This window comes from Anoplopoma fimbria, chromosome 1 (assembly GCF_027596085.1).
Source record: "Anoplopoma fimbria isolate UVic2021 breed Golden Eagle Sablefish chromosome 1, Afim_UVic_2022, whole genome shotgun sequence".
Classification (NCBI taxonomy): Eukaryota; Metazoa; Chordata; class Actinopteri; order Perciformes; family Anoplopomatidae; genus Anoplopoma; species Anoplopoma fimbria.
In genome coordinates, this window is record NC_072449.1 from 10,734,488 (window position 1) to 10,753,438 (window position 18,951).

Consider the following 18,951-nt stretch of genomic DNA (forward strand, 5'->3'; position numbering starts at 1 on the left):
GTGAAGAAATGTTCCAACTTTTTAAAAGTGAAGGTTGCAAAAAGAAGGTTGCTTTTTCTGTGAAGGCAGTAGGAAGGAGGGAAGAGATACATATGTTTATATATGTACCTCCACTACCTGTGTTACTTACTGCCCTTCATTTCCTTTCACATTTAATTTGAGGGTACAAATTCAAAGTACATGAACTATGTAGTGATGTATGTTAACTCAATTGGCAACTCCTCCCTATAGGTTTATCTGAAGACAGAGCTCATTATCACTGTCCTAATTTTTTGAACCCTAAAGATTTTCTGATTATTTAGTTAGTTCATTATTTTTGTTCCTGTTTTGAAGACCTACCTGGAAATGTAGTCAAATTTCCCATAAGTCACTGAAGACCCATGGCATGCAGTTGCAGAATCATGTTTTATTGTATATTGTATATTGTATGAAGTATCAGCTACTCGTTGACATTACAAAATAACTCCTGAGGATGGTGGATGTAGTGTAATGTCATCTTTTCACAGAATGTTTTAGCAAGGACAGATTTTACCTTCTCTTTGTATAAACGTATTCATTGCTAGTTAGGTAAAGGATAATGTGAGCAGGTCATGATTCACCCTTATTCACACTTACTGCACAGCTACTTACTAAAGAAATCATTAATTTGATACAACATATTCCACTAAAGAAATAGTCCTCTAGCAGTGTATGGAGATCAGAACTGCATCCAAAGCAACGTACAGTTATTGACAGCAGCGGTCTGCTATAAATAAATTGGTTAGAATTGGTTATTCAAAAAAGCCGTGAAAATAATGATCTTTAAAAACTAGGGGCTGAGAGCTGGTATTTCTGTGCAAAGGTGGTTCAGGGGCAAAATTGTAATTTAACCACAACAAAACCTTGTGAATGCAAAGTACGCATAACCTCAGGTTTGGTCATGTGATCGAGCAAACAGAACTGGACATGTCTGTGGGTACAAAGCGAGCTAACAGTGATCACGACTGCAGTGAAAGGTGTTCAAAGGTGGGAAAAATAATAACCATTTTCTATTCACATAATGGTCAAGTTAAGAAATACAAGCCAAAGACACGTCCAATTGTTTATGGTTAATGGACTCCATTTATACAGTGCTTTTATGCACTACACTCGTTCATAGACACACACAATGCAAGGCCCTGATTACCAACAATAACCTGCTGCAACACTGTGTGCTGCCTCTCAGTGAATATCTACTGTTCCTGCTCTTGCCTAGTTTTTAATTATATTAAGTCAGCCAACAAACAGTGAATGTGTCATGATTTTTAGCTAGCTGTCTAAATGAATGGAGAGTGCTCAAGTGCCTACTCATACTCAGCTAGTCAGCAGGGGGTTTGCACACCAGCAAATATAAAACCATATTGTATGTTTTCCTGCAGATAATTGCATGTAGGGTAGCAGACTGTGCAGGTACATGATGTGCGCACACACATACACAAACACACTCATGCACAAACACACACACAAAGAAAAAGAGCCTGTTCAATACTCTGCAGAGATCAAATTCAGCACCATATAATAACGCAGCGCATCTGTCAAAGAAAAAAACACTAATGCTGACACACACACACATACGCATATATATATACAGCACTCTCAGAGGGCTGTTGCGAGGTGAAGGTTCCCTCGTGTCTGTGGTCATTTATCACAATACGTGATTCAAAGTGCAGTGGCAGGCAAAGCCCAGTGGTCTCTACTTGTGCAAATGTATTCTCATCACTTTGAACCCTATAGCATATAATTCCACACCGCTGTGCCCTCGAAATGTAAAACACTCTCTCCCCGTGGTTTGGATTTGCATCATGTAGCCACAGTGTGCCCTGCAACGGCAGAAATGCCACCACAGGAGGAGAAAGGATGAAATAAACAAAATAACTGGCCAAATATGGCACATCATTTGGAGCAGGTACAAAGAATGAGTGGTTTTTTTTTATATAAGAGAGGCTCCAAACAAGAGAAAACCAGAAGCAGTTTGGACAACTCCAGACTGCAGTTATCCAGTCAAAACACTTGTTTGATTGTTATGTAAATCACATGTAACAGAATAGTTATTGAATATTCCTCAATTACAATAAAAGTAATCATACCTTACTACTTTAATAACTAGGAAAATAACCATTAAAAAATATACATATATGTATTTACTTTAAAGACACAATTTTAAATTAAAAACAAAAGTTTATAAAAGATGCATTTTTAACAGAGACTAAACCAGTTGTTGTAGGTAAACTCTTATGGACTGAGCCTAAATAAAGACTGTCCCTACAAGAAGCTGAAGGCTGATTTCCAGCCAGGAGGATTCGTGGAAAGGAAGAGGCCAGCAGAAGATGGCATGTGAGGTCCGGGTGATGACTGTACACATGAGGGCAGTAATTGCACCACAGCCAACACACACCCAACACACACACACACACTATTGAGTGAAGCAATAGAGCAGTTAGAACAAAGAAAGAAACATGATGACACAGTCAGGCACATTTATAAAATTCACTGCAGAGGCTTGTCTATGAATGTCAATAGGCGCGTCAGGACATTCCGTAATTGAACACTTCACCACCGCACTAAGATGTGAAGATAATGAAATTGGTGCATGCAAACACTCCTTCTTATTATCCCAACATTGTCCAATACATTTGATGTAAAGAGATACAATGTGCAGATTGGGCTTGGTTCTGGTGTCCACACCAGACGGCATAACTGTCACGAGAGTATGGAAATCCACATGGTTTGTTATATACATATGAATGAAAACTGTGAATGTCAGCCGTAGCTTCCTCATTGAGGAAGGAAAACTCAACGCAACACTCAACTCAAATGCACTTCACACATAGCACAATGGAAAGATAAATACTTGAGACACTGAGAAACTGATCGAATGGTACAGAGAAAGTTGTTTGAAAGAATAGATAAAGCTTTACTGTATGTACTAGAATGATCTCTGTGTCCGTCCTGCATGTGTCATTGGCAAAGTCCAAAGATGACAAATGGCAAGATTTGGGTCCATGGGTAAGAAAATGTCAAAAAGTAGAACATTTGTAAGACACATCAGCCCTTCACGTTCAATACAATCCAATGTTAAATGTGTACAAAAATAAATTCAGCTTTGTCACACAGACAGACGCCAGATCAGTTGAACTGGTGGCTGACACACTACACACACACATACTCACAAACCACATTTGAAAGGATGACTGAAGTCACTGTGGGCAGAGGGGAAACCTGATGTTGGTTTAATAAAAAGGCGTAAAAACAATAGTAATCACACCTAAACCAGACTATAGGCCTTGCCAACCACAATATCCACTCAAAAAGGAAGCAGTTAAGGCAATTACCTCAGGCCAGTTAAAGTAGTTTTTAACTCCTTATGAGAGGCAGGTGAAATTATTCCATGGGAAAACTCTCCTGTGAAAACAAATCTTTCCTGTCAAAAAGTTCAGGGATTCGGGAAAACCAGATGAATGGAGATTTGTCCAAGACTTGCAAGCAGTGAACGATGCAGTTCAGCAGCGCGCTCCAAATGTTCCTAATCCATACACAATTATTTCGCAAGTGCCTCCAAAAAAAGCAAATGGTTCTCTGTTGTGGACTTGGCAAATCGTTTTTTCAGCAATCCAGTCCACCCAGACTGCCAGTCCTGGTTTGCCTTCTTGTTCCTTGATCCTACACGTTCTCCAGGTCACGTCAAGGTAACGCAGAATCCCAACCATTTACAATGAAGAGCTCAGAGAAAATCTGCAATCTCTAAACACCAGAAAGTGCAATTTTTCGTCGACGATCTTCTTGTTTGCAGTACAACATATGAACAATGTGAACGAGACACTGTAACACTGCTTACAGACCTATTATGGCCATAAAGCTAATTTATCTAAACTAGCTTTAGATAAATTTGTGATTTATCTAAAGCTAGTTTGTGATTGGAAAAAGTTGTGATTGGAAAAAGTCTCCTGTCTGGGTCATGTGATCCCAGCAGAGGGCAAGTCCCTCTTGTATAGAGGTAGTCAAAATATTCCAAAAGCCTGTGACAAAGAAACAGGTGATGTCATTCTTAGGAATGTGCTCTTACTGTCGCTAAGTCAATCTTAACTATGCTGTGCTTGAGGCAGTGCACAACGAGGAATGGCCTCCTCACACACAGTAAAGTAAGTCATTCAACCAGCTGAGACTTGCCCTACAGTCCGCTTTCACTTTTGGCAAACCAGACCCGACTAAACCCTTGACACAGACTGTTGTCGAGAGACAAGGATGTATGACTTCTGTTTTGTTGCAGGAATATGGGGGACGCCAAAGACCTGCTTATTTCTCAGCTAAACTTGACCCTGTTGCAGCAGGTCTGCCCATGTGCCTTAGAGCTGTTGCAGGTGCTTAGATGGCTGTAATGGCCGCAAGAAAAGTTGTTGGTTATTATAACCTCACACTGTTGGTTCCTAATGATGTTGCTGTGATTCTGCTTGACCAAAAACATCTTTCCACAGCAAGATGGCTGCGATACAATGCTGTTTTGCTTTAAATGCCTTCTGAAACTCTTCTTCCCTCTCCAGTTGATGGAGAAAAACACGACTGTGTTGCAGTTATAACTGAAGTTTGTTCTCCTGGAGCAGATTTGCAGGAAAATGCTGACCTAGAACTCTTTGTCGATGGATCAGCACTCACATGACACTCACATTGCACAACCACTGCCTACTACTTACCCTGCACAAGAAGAGGAACTTACATTTAGGATTGAAGATTGTAAATTGGACAAAGACAGAACCACCTACATCTAAACAGATAGCATTTATGCATTTGGTGTAATTCACGATTTTGGCACTCTGGAAACGCAGAAAGTTGTCACATCAGGCAAACCCATTGTTCATCACACGCTTCTCTCTCATTTGCTGGATGCTTACCTACTCCCAAAGCATGTTGCTGGTTGTAAAGCTTGTGAAGCTTAAACTAACAAATCTGACCCCATCTCTTACGTAAATGCACGAGCAGATGCAAAGCGAGCAGCCAAAAAGGGAACTGAAACCACAGCTGATCCACACTGGAATACTTGCTGAAATCCAGAAGTATCGGTTCACCAAAGGCCTCTCAAATAACTCTTAAAACAATGTTGCAAATCCTGTGTCATTTATGCTAAAAACAACGTAGAGGCATCCAGATACCACAAACAAGATGCTAAGACCGTAGCTAAAGCATTAATTCCACATCATTTAGAGAAAAGGTATAAAAGCCAGATGAACCGTTAAATACTGAACTTTTGTTCTGTGGAGACCATTGCTCTTTGTATGATCTGAGCCTGTTTGCAAAAGCTTTAATAAACTCATGAAAGACAACTTGGTTCCAGATCAAAATTTCTGATTTCCACCACAGTCCTAATCTGAATAAGTAAAGTGGTTAAAAGAAAGTACATCCAGTTTAAAAGATAAGCTCCCCATGCAGCACAGAGGGCTGATATCTGCTGACTTTTGTGCTGTTTTATTCCACAGATTATTATTGATGCATTATGTTTATTGTTGAATGCCCAGCTTGTCTCTTTGTCCTGCCTGACCTTCAGAATCAGCAGTGATTTTTACATAGAGGAGGGCTTGTTTTTATCATGCTTAGCGATAATGGGTGCTTTTTAATGGCCGTTCTGTGCTCACCATGATCAGACAGAGGACCAAACGAGCGACCCCTAAATTTAAAATAGAAATGTACACAAGAGATGTACCTTAACATGTACTTGTAAAATGCAAAAAATGCACAAACCAGCAATGAAACATGAATAAATGATTTGTACTCAAGAGTTCTCACCTGAAACCATGGCATTAACAGTATGTTAATACTAAATACTAATATAAACCCTACACTGTAACTATCTAGACACAATACTGTTCCAGTACAGAGAATAGATCAAAGTCTGCAATCTAGTTCTCACTCTCACACACACACACACACACACACACACACACACACACACACACACACACACACACACACACACACACACACACACACACACACACACACACACACACACACACACACACACACACACACACACACACACACATTAAACTTGTGCTGCGCTCTCGATCAGCCGCTGCCTACAGCCTTCACCAACTGGGCGATCAATTTAAGCTGTCAACTCACTGCACATTCTCCGCTGCTGCAGCTTGCTCCTCATGCATGTCACGCCTTACCTGTTATCAAGTCCCATGATGTTTGTACTCCAGAACAGTGTAAGGAATTGATGAACGTCATGGATCCTGCTCCCAGTAGGTAAATTCAGCCAGCGGTCAATACGATAAAAACCAACAGGAGAAGCGCAAACTTGATGGATAAAAGCATTGTTGTCATGTACGCTCACCAGAGTAGTGTGTCTTTGCCTTCAATTAAAAGACTTACAGCATAACACTAATAGGTTTTTCGTTTGAAGAATTTCTAAAGGTGTTATTTGGAGCATGCACTGGATTCGACTCGCTGTGCTGTGCTGGCATCTATAGGACAAGCACAGGCTTTGGTACATATTGTTTCAGGAGTGTCTGGATCCACTGCTTCTGAGGGTTTTAAGGGTCATGTAATACAAAGGCTGATGCTGTGAAATGAGTTACAATCCATTTTCCCTGTAAAGTCTCCTCGAACCACTTCACACACGGTACACTAGTATACAACCTACACAGGTCATTGGTCCTGTGCTTCCACTGGGGATAATGTGTTTCAATCTTAAGCATTAAGTGCTCATCCACAATGGGCTCCACGGCCATGTGTGCTTGACTAAATGTGCTGAATATTAAGATCTTGTGTTTACCGCTCAGTGCAGCATATCAGACTGCCGGTTCTCACATTAAGGATGAAAGCAGACTATACAAGGAGAAATTCACATTAAAGGCTGAAATAAAAGAGTCAGATCTTATGGGAAAAATTAATGCATTTCCTCATGTCTGACTTAAAATGACAAAGTGGTATATTGACCGGAGCTCTACTGGTTTATGGCTGTTGTAGATGAAGGTTTTGATTAATTGATCTCTTCCTGTTATTGCTTTACCGCCGGCTTTAAATTAAGCTTTGCCAGGGGCCAAAGCTCAAAATGTTTACAAATACAGAAAATGGATAGTAGAAGTCTCTGTCTGCTACAACAATAGCTCAGCTGCAAGTCCTGCTGTTTTGCCCTGAAGCAAGACTACGAACACCTACCTGCTTACATACTCTAGATTAAGGATAAAAGGTAAACGTGCACTGTTTGCACACAGTTTAAAGAACAAGAGGTGAAGAAATACTATGACAGCAAGACAATACATTTGATTGCCTTGAGTGTTATGAGTGTATGCAGAGCAACAAGTGAAACAGTGATCTGGTATCATAATATCAAATCTTTGTGGTCAGATGTGAAAAAACAATTCCATCTGTAAGGACATGAAGGCAGGCGGACACCAACAAAGTGCAACTAATGCAACACTCATCAAAATGTGCCTCTTGTATTTATTCCCAGTTTTCATTTTTCCTCCAGCAGAGAGGTCAGAGCACACAGCGCCCCCTTTCTGTCCCCAGAATGAAAATCAAAACATTATGGAGTGCAAACTTCAATAGGCTGAACACATCCAACAGAAACACTTTCATGTCATCAAGGTCACTCTATCTGGGGCGCTACTGTATGGAGGTCCAGGACACACACACTCACACCCACACACATACACACACAGGAAAAAAATAATGGTGTTCGTTATGTTCAAACGGCCTTTCCTGCATTAATATTATGCCCCAGAATCGTGGCTGAATCAGATATCTGTGCAGCTAAATGACAGATAACTGTCAAGGAGCTGAAATCAGAAGGATCGGCTTCTGATTTTCTTAAAATTATTATCTCATAAGATTTTCACACTTGTTGAGCCTCACACAAACTGCATCACTGAGGGCTCAGATTGAAGTACAGTATGTCTAAATATGAAAAAAACAAACAAAAAACGATTGCATTGACACACAAACACCCAAAGCAGCAGAGCTTTTAAATATATATATAAAAGATACACACAAACACGTATTTTGTTAAATGTAGGAGGAACTAGGCAGCCTCTTTATCACAAGCATCATCCCCGATTCCCTGACAAAATTAATCCTCACATCTGTTCTGCTGGAGACTGAGAAGAGATTAACCTGCTGCTTTTACTGCCTCATCGGCTCACACGCATGAAGCACTACACACACAAACACAAACACACACACACACACACACACACACACACACACACACACACACACACACACACACACACACACAAACAAACGAACTGTCAGACCTCCCTGATCAAGAAAATCCATAGAAAAACTGAAAATGTTCTCCTAAACACACATTTAAACCTAAAAACAACAAGCAGCTCCTGCAAGTGGCGCTGCACGTGCTGAATGTTCCCGAGCAGCTAAATCACACATAATAATACAGTATTGGTTTGTATTTATCTATTTCGGTGTAATCGAGACCTGCAGGGAATCTGTTTTTTGTTTACCTCTGGCCTCAGACGCTTAGGTTTTGAAAATAAATTGTCCACAAGACGTCAAACTGTGAGTTTACATTTAAGGAGTCTCAAATTACCTCAAGTAAAGTTAAAAATTATAATAATAATAATAATAAAAATAATAAGAGTAGAAGAGAAAGGAGCTGCTGCAGGTTTATTGATGTGTATGTGCAAGCTGCAAACATGGGTACTGAATATTTTAATATCATTATTATTACAGTGGATATTCTCTTCCGTCTGATTTTAAATATTTTTTATCTTATTTTAGCAAATGTTTTTTTATTTTCCATCGGCTGTGGCATTCTATATTCTATCACTGTTTTAAACTGTTTTTATTCTTTGTGTATTTTCCTTTATTGTAAAGCACTTTGTGCTTCATTTCTTGTATGAAATGTGCTATACAAATACAGCTTAGTATTATAATTACTTTATTATTAGTATAATTATTATTATTGTTTCTGACGCTTCAGAAACTAACCATTTACAAACACACAAAGGCTGTAAGAGAGGAATGCAGTTGGACAAGACTTTCAGCAACATAAACTGATGGAGGAAATGCGTACATGGAGGGCTGACTCAGAAGTGCATTAGCACTGTAACAACAGATACACACATTAACATGTAGACACAAACACACACACACACACACACACACACACACACACACACACACACACACACACACACACACACACACACACACACACACACACACACACACACACACTAGCCCATATCAATAAAGGTTGAAACAGTAAAATTGTGTATTTGTATAATAGATCTATGCCCTGCAACACAATGACATCAATTATTAAGCAAGAATCTCTTCTTAGACGAGATTGTAAACATGGTTGTTTATCTCTTTCTTGTATGAATTCCTACATTTTTGCTTGGTGGGTTGTGTGTCATTAATGTGTGTGCACGTGTGCCTGCGTCTGTGTGAGTGTGTATCTATCAAGGTAATTGGATCTGAGCAGAACATGTCGACATTGGCAGCCAATCAAACGTTTTTTTCTATTTTGCTGCCAACAACATTAAATCCCTCTGCAATGCAAAACACAAATGCAGATGAACACACTCTTGTGCTCAGTGTGTGGAAAAATATTCACACACACAAACAGACACACGTTAACTAATGCCGCTTGATGGCATGTGTGAGGATACAAGAAAGCAGAAATTTTAAATTGTAAGTGTCTGCTTGTCACAAATCATACAACATAAAAGAAAGAGCGAGACTCACTTAAACGAGATGTAGAGAGACACGAAATGAGGCTCACAGCTGTAGGGTTTGCAAGAACAAAATTGCATCAACTCAATCAAAAAACGCAGCAGAATAAAACACACACACACACACACACAAACTCCCAGGTAACGACACACAAATAGAGACCGCTGTGCAAAAAGCACGCCATTCAAACAACCATGTCACTGTCTTTAATTTCCTCCCTTTCATGTTTATTGCTGTGTTATGTTTAATCTTTCCGTCTTTTATCTGAGCCCTCACACACACACACACACACACACACGCACACACACACACACACACACAGGTAAGTAATTAGTATATCACCCGCTCAATCAACAGAGAAACAGAGAAACCTGCAGCAACAGGAGCTTAAACTTACCTCCTCCTGACAAAAGTTACTCTTTCCGCCCAAAAAAGAATGGTGAAGCAGCAAAGAGGACAGAAGTGTATATGTGTGTGTGTGTGTGTGTGTGTGTGTGTGTGTGTGTGTGTGTGTGTGTGTGTGTGTGTGTGTGTGTGTGTGTGTGTGTGTGTGTGTGTGTGTGTGAGAGAGTAAGAAGGAAAGAAAGAGGGAGATCGAGGGACAAAGAAAACAATATAGGAAGATAAGTCCTCGTCAAAAGGGGGGTTTAAGAATTATTACGTGAAGGTGTGTCCCAGTCTAGCTGTGGCTGTCACAGGTTGGACATAAAGTAAGGGAAGGAAAAAGGAAGAGAGATGAGGGCAGAGGGCATGAAGCATATAGCATCCTGTTTTTCAGACAACTTGGACAAAAGAGAGAAAGAGTAAATCCTACCTGGAGTTGTTCGGACAACGTGGTGGACTGTCTTGTGGTCTGGGCTGCAGCTGAACTCTCCTCAGGACGCAGGAACACTTGCTGACCGCGTCTGCAGGATTAAAAAATAACAGTCAGGACCTTCTCTGTGTGTGTGTTTGTTTGTTTGAGTTGTCCGCTGTGCACACATGAAATCAGCTGTTACAGTCTGACTGATAACCTGCTGGGAAAAAGAGTATTTAAACACACACACCAACTTATAATTTCCCTGAAGTGAGGAGTGCTGGAATTTAAAAAGGTGTGTGTGTGTGTGTGTGTGTGTGTGTGTGTGTGTGTGTGTGTGTGTGTGTGTGTGTGTGTGTGTGTGTGTGTGTGTGTGTGTGTGTGTGTGTGTGTGTGTGAGGGAATGCAGGAGAAAAGGTGAGTCTGATTATGTGTGTGTGTGTGTCAATGTGAGAAGTCCTTACAGGTCCTTTCCTTTCTTCCTCTCGAGCGCAGTCATGTCATCTCCACCTGTCGTACGCACAGAGAGCGCTGGAGTCACACACACATTCACACACACAACGACGCTCCGATGCACACACTCGCGCCGGCAGGCTGAGACACACACTGGGACGCTTACACTGCGCGCCGCAATGCATAGAGCGAACGCAGTCCCTCCTCCTCTCTCCTCCCACCACTCCCTCCCTCCCTCCCTCCCTCTCTTTCTCTCTCTTTCTCTCTCTTTTTTCGCTGCTCCTCCTCTGGGTCTTACTGCCTCCCTATGATTCACTTCCCAGCGTTCATTATATGTAAAGGGTCGATCCCTGGGAAGCAGTGGACTCAATATTTTTATAATTTCATATTCATTAAGGATCATCGCTTTTTTCTACTAAATAATAGTCTTTTAAAAATACTTTTTAACCTGATTTTAACTTGAATTTTCAGCACTGTTCTCACCACAAAAAGACACAAATGACCATTGGTTGAAACCTTTGAAATAACAAAGTTTACTTTTCTTAAAAAGCAACCTCTTTTGGACAAGCAGATTATGACATTTGGAAAACCATGTTGGTGTTATACTGGTGCAAGACCTCGAGGGAGAGAAAGAGGGAGGGTCGGATGATTTCAATGTTTCTGAATTTTGACATTGTGGTTTGCTTCCCATCAACATCAAGCCACCAACAATCTTTGTAATTATATCATTACATAAACCAAGTAGTTTAAGTTGCCTAAACTTAACCAACAGTAGAGGTCACTGTTTCTAACAGGTCAGATTTTTACAAACTAACAACAAATGACCATATTGTCGTCTCACCCGAGGTCCATCATCCCTTTTCTGGAGCTTTCTGTCATATATCTCACGATTATCATCAGTAGATTGAGCTTATTGGTCAAGGAACTGCAGATGCTGAAATTTCCATTTTTTTATTGAGCACTTTAAAAGGTACCAATTTCAAAATTCAGCAAACAACTATTTCTTGTGTAAACATTTTGTCGAGAAATGTCTACATGAGAAGAGAATGAAGTCAATCTCTCCCTCTGTATGTGTTGTAATCCAACCTTCTCTGTGCTTCGTTAACGTAATTGGTCTGGACAAGTGGGCAATTTAGTGCATGTGAGTCCCAGTAAGCGTGCCCCACTGGCTGGCTAATCACCGCCGCTCTGCACTGCTCTCTTACGGCGGTTACAGCTGCTAATGCCACCCTCTGGTTCCCTGTAAGGAAAACACTGTAAGCTCTGTCAGATTTGTTTTTGTTGTTTGCAGGGTTAACGCTGCTAGCACCATTAGCTGCTGCCCAACAGCAATCCCCCATTCAAAGATATTCTGTGAATTAAATTAATTTAGCACATTTATGGACTCAGCTATTATTATCGGCTAATAAATGGATGTTCAGGTGAGATTGTTTTGTTGGTATGTTTATGATATCTTCTTGCGGCAGCAAAAGCAAATACTATTTTAATAATTTAATTTCATGCATGCTTTGATTTATTGATCTTTCTTGATTAAAATAAATACCAATTAATTCCTTGAAAATAAATCCAGAAAATGAAAAACGAATTAAACTTTAATGCAGCTCAACGTGCCAAACGAAAATAACATTCACACAAATATTCATAATTCAAAGATTGTAAAGATTGATGTCCACCACTGCACTTCTATACATTTAATCAGCCTGCGGATTCATCATATCAGCCCCCTCTGCTGCAGGAAGCGCCTCATGTGTCGCTGACAGATCCGGGGTGACTCTGGTAGTGACAGGACATTTAGCATGAAGCTGTACAGCACGTTGAATAGGACTGTCTAATGGAGTTTATCAATCTGACAACAAACCTCAGAGCCGTTTTACTTAAAACAAGCTTGCCAGCAGCTGTGTACACTCACACACACAATGTCATGTCATATCACATGAAAAATACATTTCTTATGTCGATGTTTCAAATCAACACTTTGCTTGTGATTCTTATGATTTCAGATTTCTGCTTCTATTAACTTTACAGAAACAAACAGTTTTTTTTAAATGCATTGTGGCTGAATTAGAATGTTATTGAGCTTGGTGTTTTCAAGACTGTGCTGTTTAAAAGGGCATATTTTGAATCATTTAAACAGGTATTGACTGAATACGTTTGAAAGCTACCGCAGGCAAACATTCACAGTGTTGGATTTAAAAACCAGCTGACAAAAGCAGGTTCTCTAAATCAAATGAAGTAAGCCGCTTCAGTTCAAATACTGAAAATTGGCCTGACTGGGAGAAGATACTGTCAATTGTTTGGGAAAACAATCAAAACTAAGTACTGTTGTGAAGTCATACTGGAGGCTGAAATTACCTGAAATAAATGACGAATCTTTGAAAAACTTAAACCACTTGAACAAAACCAGATCTTATTTTCTTTTTGAATATAGTAAACATAGACTTGGCTTGTTTCATACATGAAATATTGAAACCAACACCTTTCACTCTGTTGATTAAATCAATGTTGAATGAAAAGGCGGAGGTAAAGAGAGGTAGAGTTCCCAGAGGCAGCTAGTCAGAGGTTAATCCTAGGTTGATGGAGTCATGTGGAGTGAGTGAGCTCTGCTATTAAATGCAGTAATATCCCAGTAAACCTGGAGGCTGCGTGTTTTGTAAACGCGGCCAAAGGTTATTCCAGAACAGCTGAACCTCAGACTGTATTGACCAGCGTTGGGTAACAGCAGCAGGACACACAGAAAAGATAATCAGCACTGCACACTGTTTCATATTATCAATTCTGTAGAGCTTGCTTGAACATGAACACACACACACACACACACACACACACACACACACACACACACACACACACACACACACACACACACACACACACACACACACACACACACACACACACACACACACACACACACACAGGTAGGAGAGCAGGCCCTCACATGTCCTCAGGAAAACACAGAACAGCCAGAAAATAGGTTAGTTCAAAGCAAATGCTCCTCAAAGTCTCTCTTCATCTACCATGGACTCTGTGATCTAGATTACCTTTTAAACACACGGTAGCACGCACACATGCACACACACACACACACACACACACACACACACACACACACACACACACACACACACACACACACACACACACACACACACCGCTACCACATCACTGCTGCGTAATTTAAATGTCTAAAGTATTGATCCCGAGTTTGTGATTAAAACAGGGACAGTTTTTTCTGCTCAAATGCAATCAACACACAAACCCACCGTGTGATCACTTACTCAATGCTCAGCTGCTCTTACACACACACACACACACACACACACACACACACACACACACACACACACACACACACACACACACACACACACACACACACACACACACACACACACAGTGAGACAGTATGAATAACTACAGTGCAGAGCAACATCATTAGCAAGCCGTGGACCTGGAACCTGATGAGGATACAGCCAGTAACCTTGGTCTGCTGTGTGTGTGTGTGTGTGTGTGTGTGTGTGTGTGTGTGTGTGTGTGTGTGTGTGTGTGTGTGTGTGTGTGTGTGTGTGTGTGTGTGTGAGTGTGTATGAACAAAGGGTTTTTCAACATGTTTACGTTGTTCCCTGTGATTTGGTTTTATGAGTGTATGTGATGCTCATAAAAAACTTTGATTGAATGTGCACGTAAATCTCTTTTTGTGTGTGTGTGTGTGTGTGTGTGTGTGTGTGTCCGTGTCCGTTTGTCCTGACCCCCATAAAGCAGCGGAGTGATTGAAAGGTCTGAATGGTGATGGTGCACTCAGGGGAATAGGGCTAATCTAAATAATGGTGGAGCTATATTAACGGCATCCTGATGCACACACACACACACATACATTAGGTGTCATTTGAAAAAGCCTCTCTCATCCCCCATACAACCAGTTTCCGTGAAAACGGACAGAGATAATGAAAACATCCAAGTTAAAAATGAAGTAAATCATTAGTTTGTTTATTTGAATTATATTAGCTCCTCATTTAACTGTGTTGTAAAACAATATCACTTAAGGGCAGTTTTTAATGTAGGTTTAAGTACATAGTTGTTCACTGTACTCATTCGATCACACCTACTGATAAATTCTCCATGATATGAAATAAATCTAAAATCGAGAAGTTTAACATGCTGGTCTTTCTTTCATAATCTTGGTCACACAGTCAGCACATTATATCATATACCATTGTTTACTTGCATTGAATAATCTGTATTATCAGTCTGCCTGTCCATCCGTTCTGTGCTCACAGTGGTGTTCACGTTGCAAACAGTACATACCATGCATGCATATTCATTTCATCTTATATATACAAGAGCATTGAGCTGCCATGTATTCAGTCTGTAAGTATGTACTGGGAGTTTAGGTGGGCGTTGAGCAGAGAAAAACCAAGGTTACCGGTGTGATTCCCGCTGGGACCGTCAATGCTGAAAATCTATGCACTCACAGAACTGCAAAGTGCCTTCGAATAAAAGTGTTCACCACATGGTGTATGACTAACGGCTCAGAGAAAAGTGCGTGTCCGGCTGCGTGTGTGTATCTCAAGCTTATTGTTACTCATAATTAATTTCCTTAAACACACAAGCAGTAAAACAACAGCAGGAAAGCGACAACGACACACCCTACTTTGGAAAGTCACGCAGGCATACGCAATCACACACTTAACAGCGGGCTGCACTGTTTGTATTGATAACCCTTTTTCAACCGGGTAATGCATTTGTTAACCTGACTCTACTCTGTGAGGCACGTCCCTTTGAAACAATGAATCTGAATGCAACAAGCATCAACACCCCTGCCAACGGTATGTGGGAAAATGCAGCCAGTGTGCTCAACCAGGCAAAACAAAGTCCCCTAGATACCCAAACAAAACATATTTCACCTTGTAGTCATTTACAGCAGATGGCCACATCATTTGTTAGATGAACAGGATACGCAGCTATGAATGTTTATCTTCATGTGGAACAAAAAATCTTTGACTAGTCTGAAGGACACTGCAGCAATCGCTGCCATCGCTGAGGATGTGCTCCAACTGCAAGATCCATTTGAAGGCGTTTATTCATAAGTGGCGGGTATTCATCTTGCGTTTTAAAATGCATCAGTTGATCAAGTGATGTGAATAAGCAAAAACTGTTTTGTAAGCAAAGGTCTTGAGATGACTCATAACTTTTAAAGCGCTGCAGAATGTGCTTCATTCACAACTTAATTTCAAGGTAGGTGCGTGGGCTCTTTACGTAAAAAAAGCCATGGCCTCTTGTTCTCCACTGATCCGTGCATAGTGTTACGACATGAAAATCATGCACACACAAAGAAATAAGTAACCTTTCTGACTTCTATTCATCAGAAATCACAAAGCTGCTTCACGTCAACATTTCGAAAGGCTGGTTGGTTGTTGCTATGTGAGTTAGAACGTTAGCAACCTGACGGGTTTATAAGCCAGTTTCCATACCAACATGCACCGTCTACCAACCGTAGTCCATCTCAGCAGCATTGAGGAGTGAGTAGAGGCAGATGAAAGAAAATGGAAACGAGGAGAGGAGACTGCTCTGTAAAAATCTCTATATAGTCCACTGCTGTTGAGAAATCCCACCTGCTGAGCAACACAATGCTGCTACCCTGCTACTACGTGTCTGTTAATGGTTGTGTGCATGTGTAGGACACTCTTTGAGCTAATTCACCAGTTACTCTGTGTATTTACCTGCATTACTGTGGTTTACATGAAACTATACTTGGATGAAAACAGCAGCTTGGATTTGTAATTACTAAGTTTGTTTCTAACTCGTACCTTATTGATGGTTCACCGTTGATGAACTATTAGGCAGGAATTTTCTCTGTAATCCTTTTTTTTTCTTCTCCAAAGTACATTTACAGGATTTCTTAAAGTTCTGATTGAGCTGAGTGAAAATTCAGTTGGCCTTGTACGTAAGTGCTTAAACACTCAAAGTGAAGGTTCAGTTTACAAAATGTGGAGTGGGTCTGGGATGCTGCCAGTCTGTCATTTGCTGAGCATGTGGAGTAATGATGATAAAACTAACAGACAGCTTGGGGAGAGTTTATCTGTTTTTGGGCACGAGGCCTGGCAAAAGAGGACAAGGATTCCAGCAGCAAAACAGACAAATGGCTTTGTTCTACGATCAGTCCTTTATGACTTGAGTGGCCGCTGTGTAACAACCTGTCTGACCATGGACTCCCAAACAATAAGGACATCATAGCTGATCATTTGATCCATGTGAAGGTCACTGTCACTCACTGCTAATGCAGAGAGGCTCCGAGTGGATTTACAGCAACAACATATCAGCACAGTTTTAAACGTAGTGATGACAGATGATCACTCTCTAAAGGGATACTTAAGACCAGTGCAATTGATGTCAATTAGTGTCAAATTTTCACAGCTAAAGCCAGAATGAAGGTCCACTTCACATTATTGAGTCTCTCATTGGCTTCATGATACGGCTACTCCTCACGATTACATCATAAAACTGTGCGTATAAATCTATTTATACTGTATCAAATGATAACATGTTCGTTGGGGGACACACGGTTATACTTTATAAGAATTTTTGCGGATGTGCTTTTTGCATTTAAACTGTGCAACAACCTGACTGTCAAAACAACTGATGTTGCAAATTAGAACAGCTGGCAAATGTCTGATTTGGAGGCCCCAAGGTGTTCCTCAGTAATGTTACAAAAGCTTATCGGCATCTATTCTGTCTCACAGGATGATTACGACTGCATACTGCTTGTCTTTATCTTTGTGTGGTACTACTTTCCAACAGCGTGCCCTCGATTAAATGTTTATATGTTGTAATGAATTACTTTACTAATACTGAATAACTCATTCTTTATAGATTATTTAGAAGACAGTATCATAACAACATTTGGGTTGCCAAGTTGTGATAGATCCTCTTGGTTGGTTCTGCTCCAGTATCACTGCATCTTTTTAGCTAGCACTTTAATTAATCAGGAACACCCCACCGATTTACCTTGATGGATGCAAGTTAGAGCCACTGCCAACTAAATTAGTAAATGGGTTTCTTACTTTCTACTAAGTAATCATGGCTGCACTTATACAAGTTAGTCATTAATAAAGGGTTTTTAAAGCAATTAATCAAGACTGTAGTCGTTAATGATAGAAAGTTGGTGATAATGGAATTTGTCTGTGCAGCTTCTATTCCAGAAGGTAAGTGGTCAAATGATCCACTGGAGGGGTCACCTCATGAACTAAACACATAGCAATTGTCTGGAGGAGGATAAACACCAGTAAAAAAAGTTTTTTCACAACCTGCCTACCCAAAATGTTGTCAATGCAAATGACTAGCTAGTCTATGGAGTATGAGTAAATTATTTACTTACCTTAACAATGCCATAAAGTTACAATTTTACAACACTTCACAAAGAATGTCTCAAGGAAAAGTACCAGAGGTTAGGGATCCTTAAGAAAGTACTGATCTGTCTGTAGTTATATGGAGAACCTGCACTCGTTGATAAGGCGGATGGGTAGTATGCAAGGCAGAGTTTGTGTCTTCCAGTATGTATGTCCCCAAAATAATCTATGTGAATGTAAATATAGTTTTTAAAATGTGTTATTGTGTCTGCGTGTTAACAAGAGCTTCTTGCCTGTCAGAGTTATCTGCTTCCTTACTGATATGCTTTTCAACGGTGTTCAGGCACAAGGAAAACACACACACACACACACACACACACACACACACACACACACACACACACACACACACACACACACACACACACACACACACACACACACACACACACAAACACACACATTTCCTTCCCCTAGTATCAGATTATTGTTATATTGTATATTAGATTGTTCATGTCAAAGGTGAGTGAGAAAGAGTGGGAAGTGTGAGGAGCTGGTGATTAAAATTCAGAGAAGGAGGAAGTGAAGAAGGAGACAGAGAGATGGAAGGACGGCAGCAAACCTGCTGATGGGAGG

The 18,951-nt window shown here is 40.5% G+C and overlaps 1 protein-coding gene across 2 annotated transcripts in view; it reads right to left on the reverse strand.

Moving 5' to 3' along the window:
* LOC129089636 (cGMP-dependent 3',5'-cyclic phosphodiesterase) overlaps positions 1–18,951 on the reverse strand; it is a 143,449-nt gene that overhangs the window by 89,904 nt on the left and 34,594 nt on the right. Inside the window, exons 1-2 of one of the 2 annotated variants that reach the window (XM_054596927.1) lie at positions 10,981–11,125; positions 10,535–10,625 (exon numbers count right to left, since the gene is read on the reverse strand). In XM_054596927.1, coding sequence (XP_054452902.1) covers positions 10,535–10,625; positions 10,981–11,015 — 126 coding nt within the window. In that variant the 5' untranslated portion in view covers positions 11,016–11,125. Of the gene's footprint in view, positions 1–10,534; positions 10,626–10,980; positions 11,126–18,951 lie in introns of those variants that run through there. The other variant, XM_054596919.1, reaches the window with a different exon arrangement.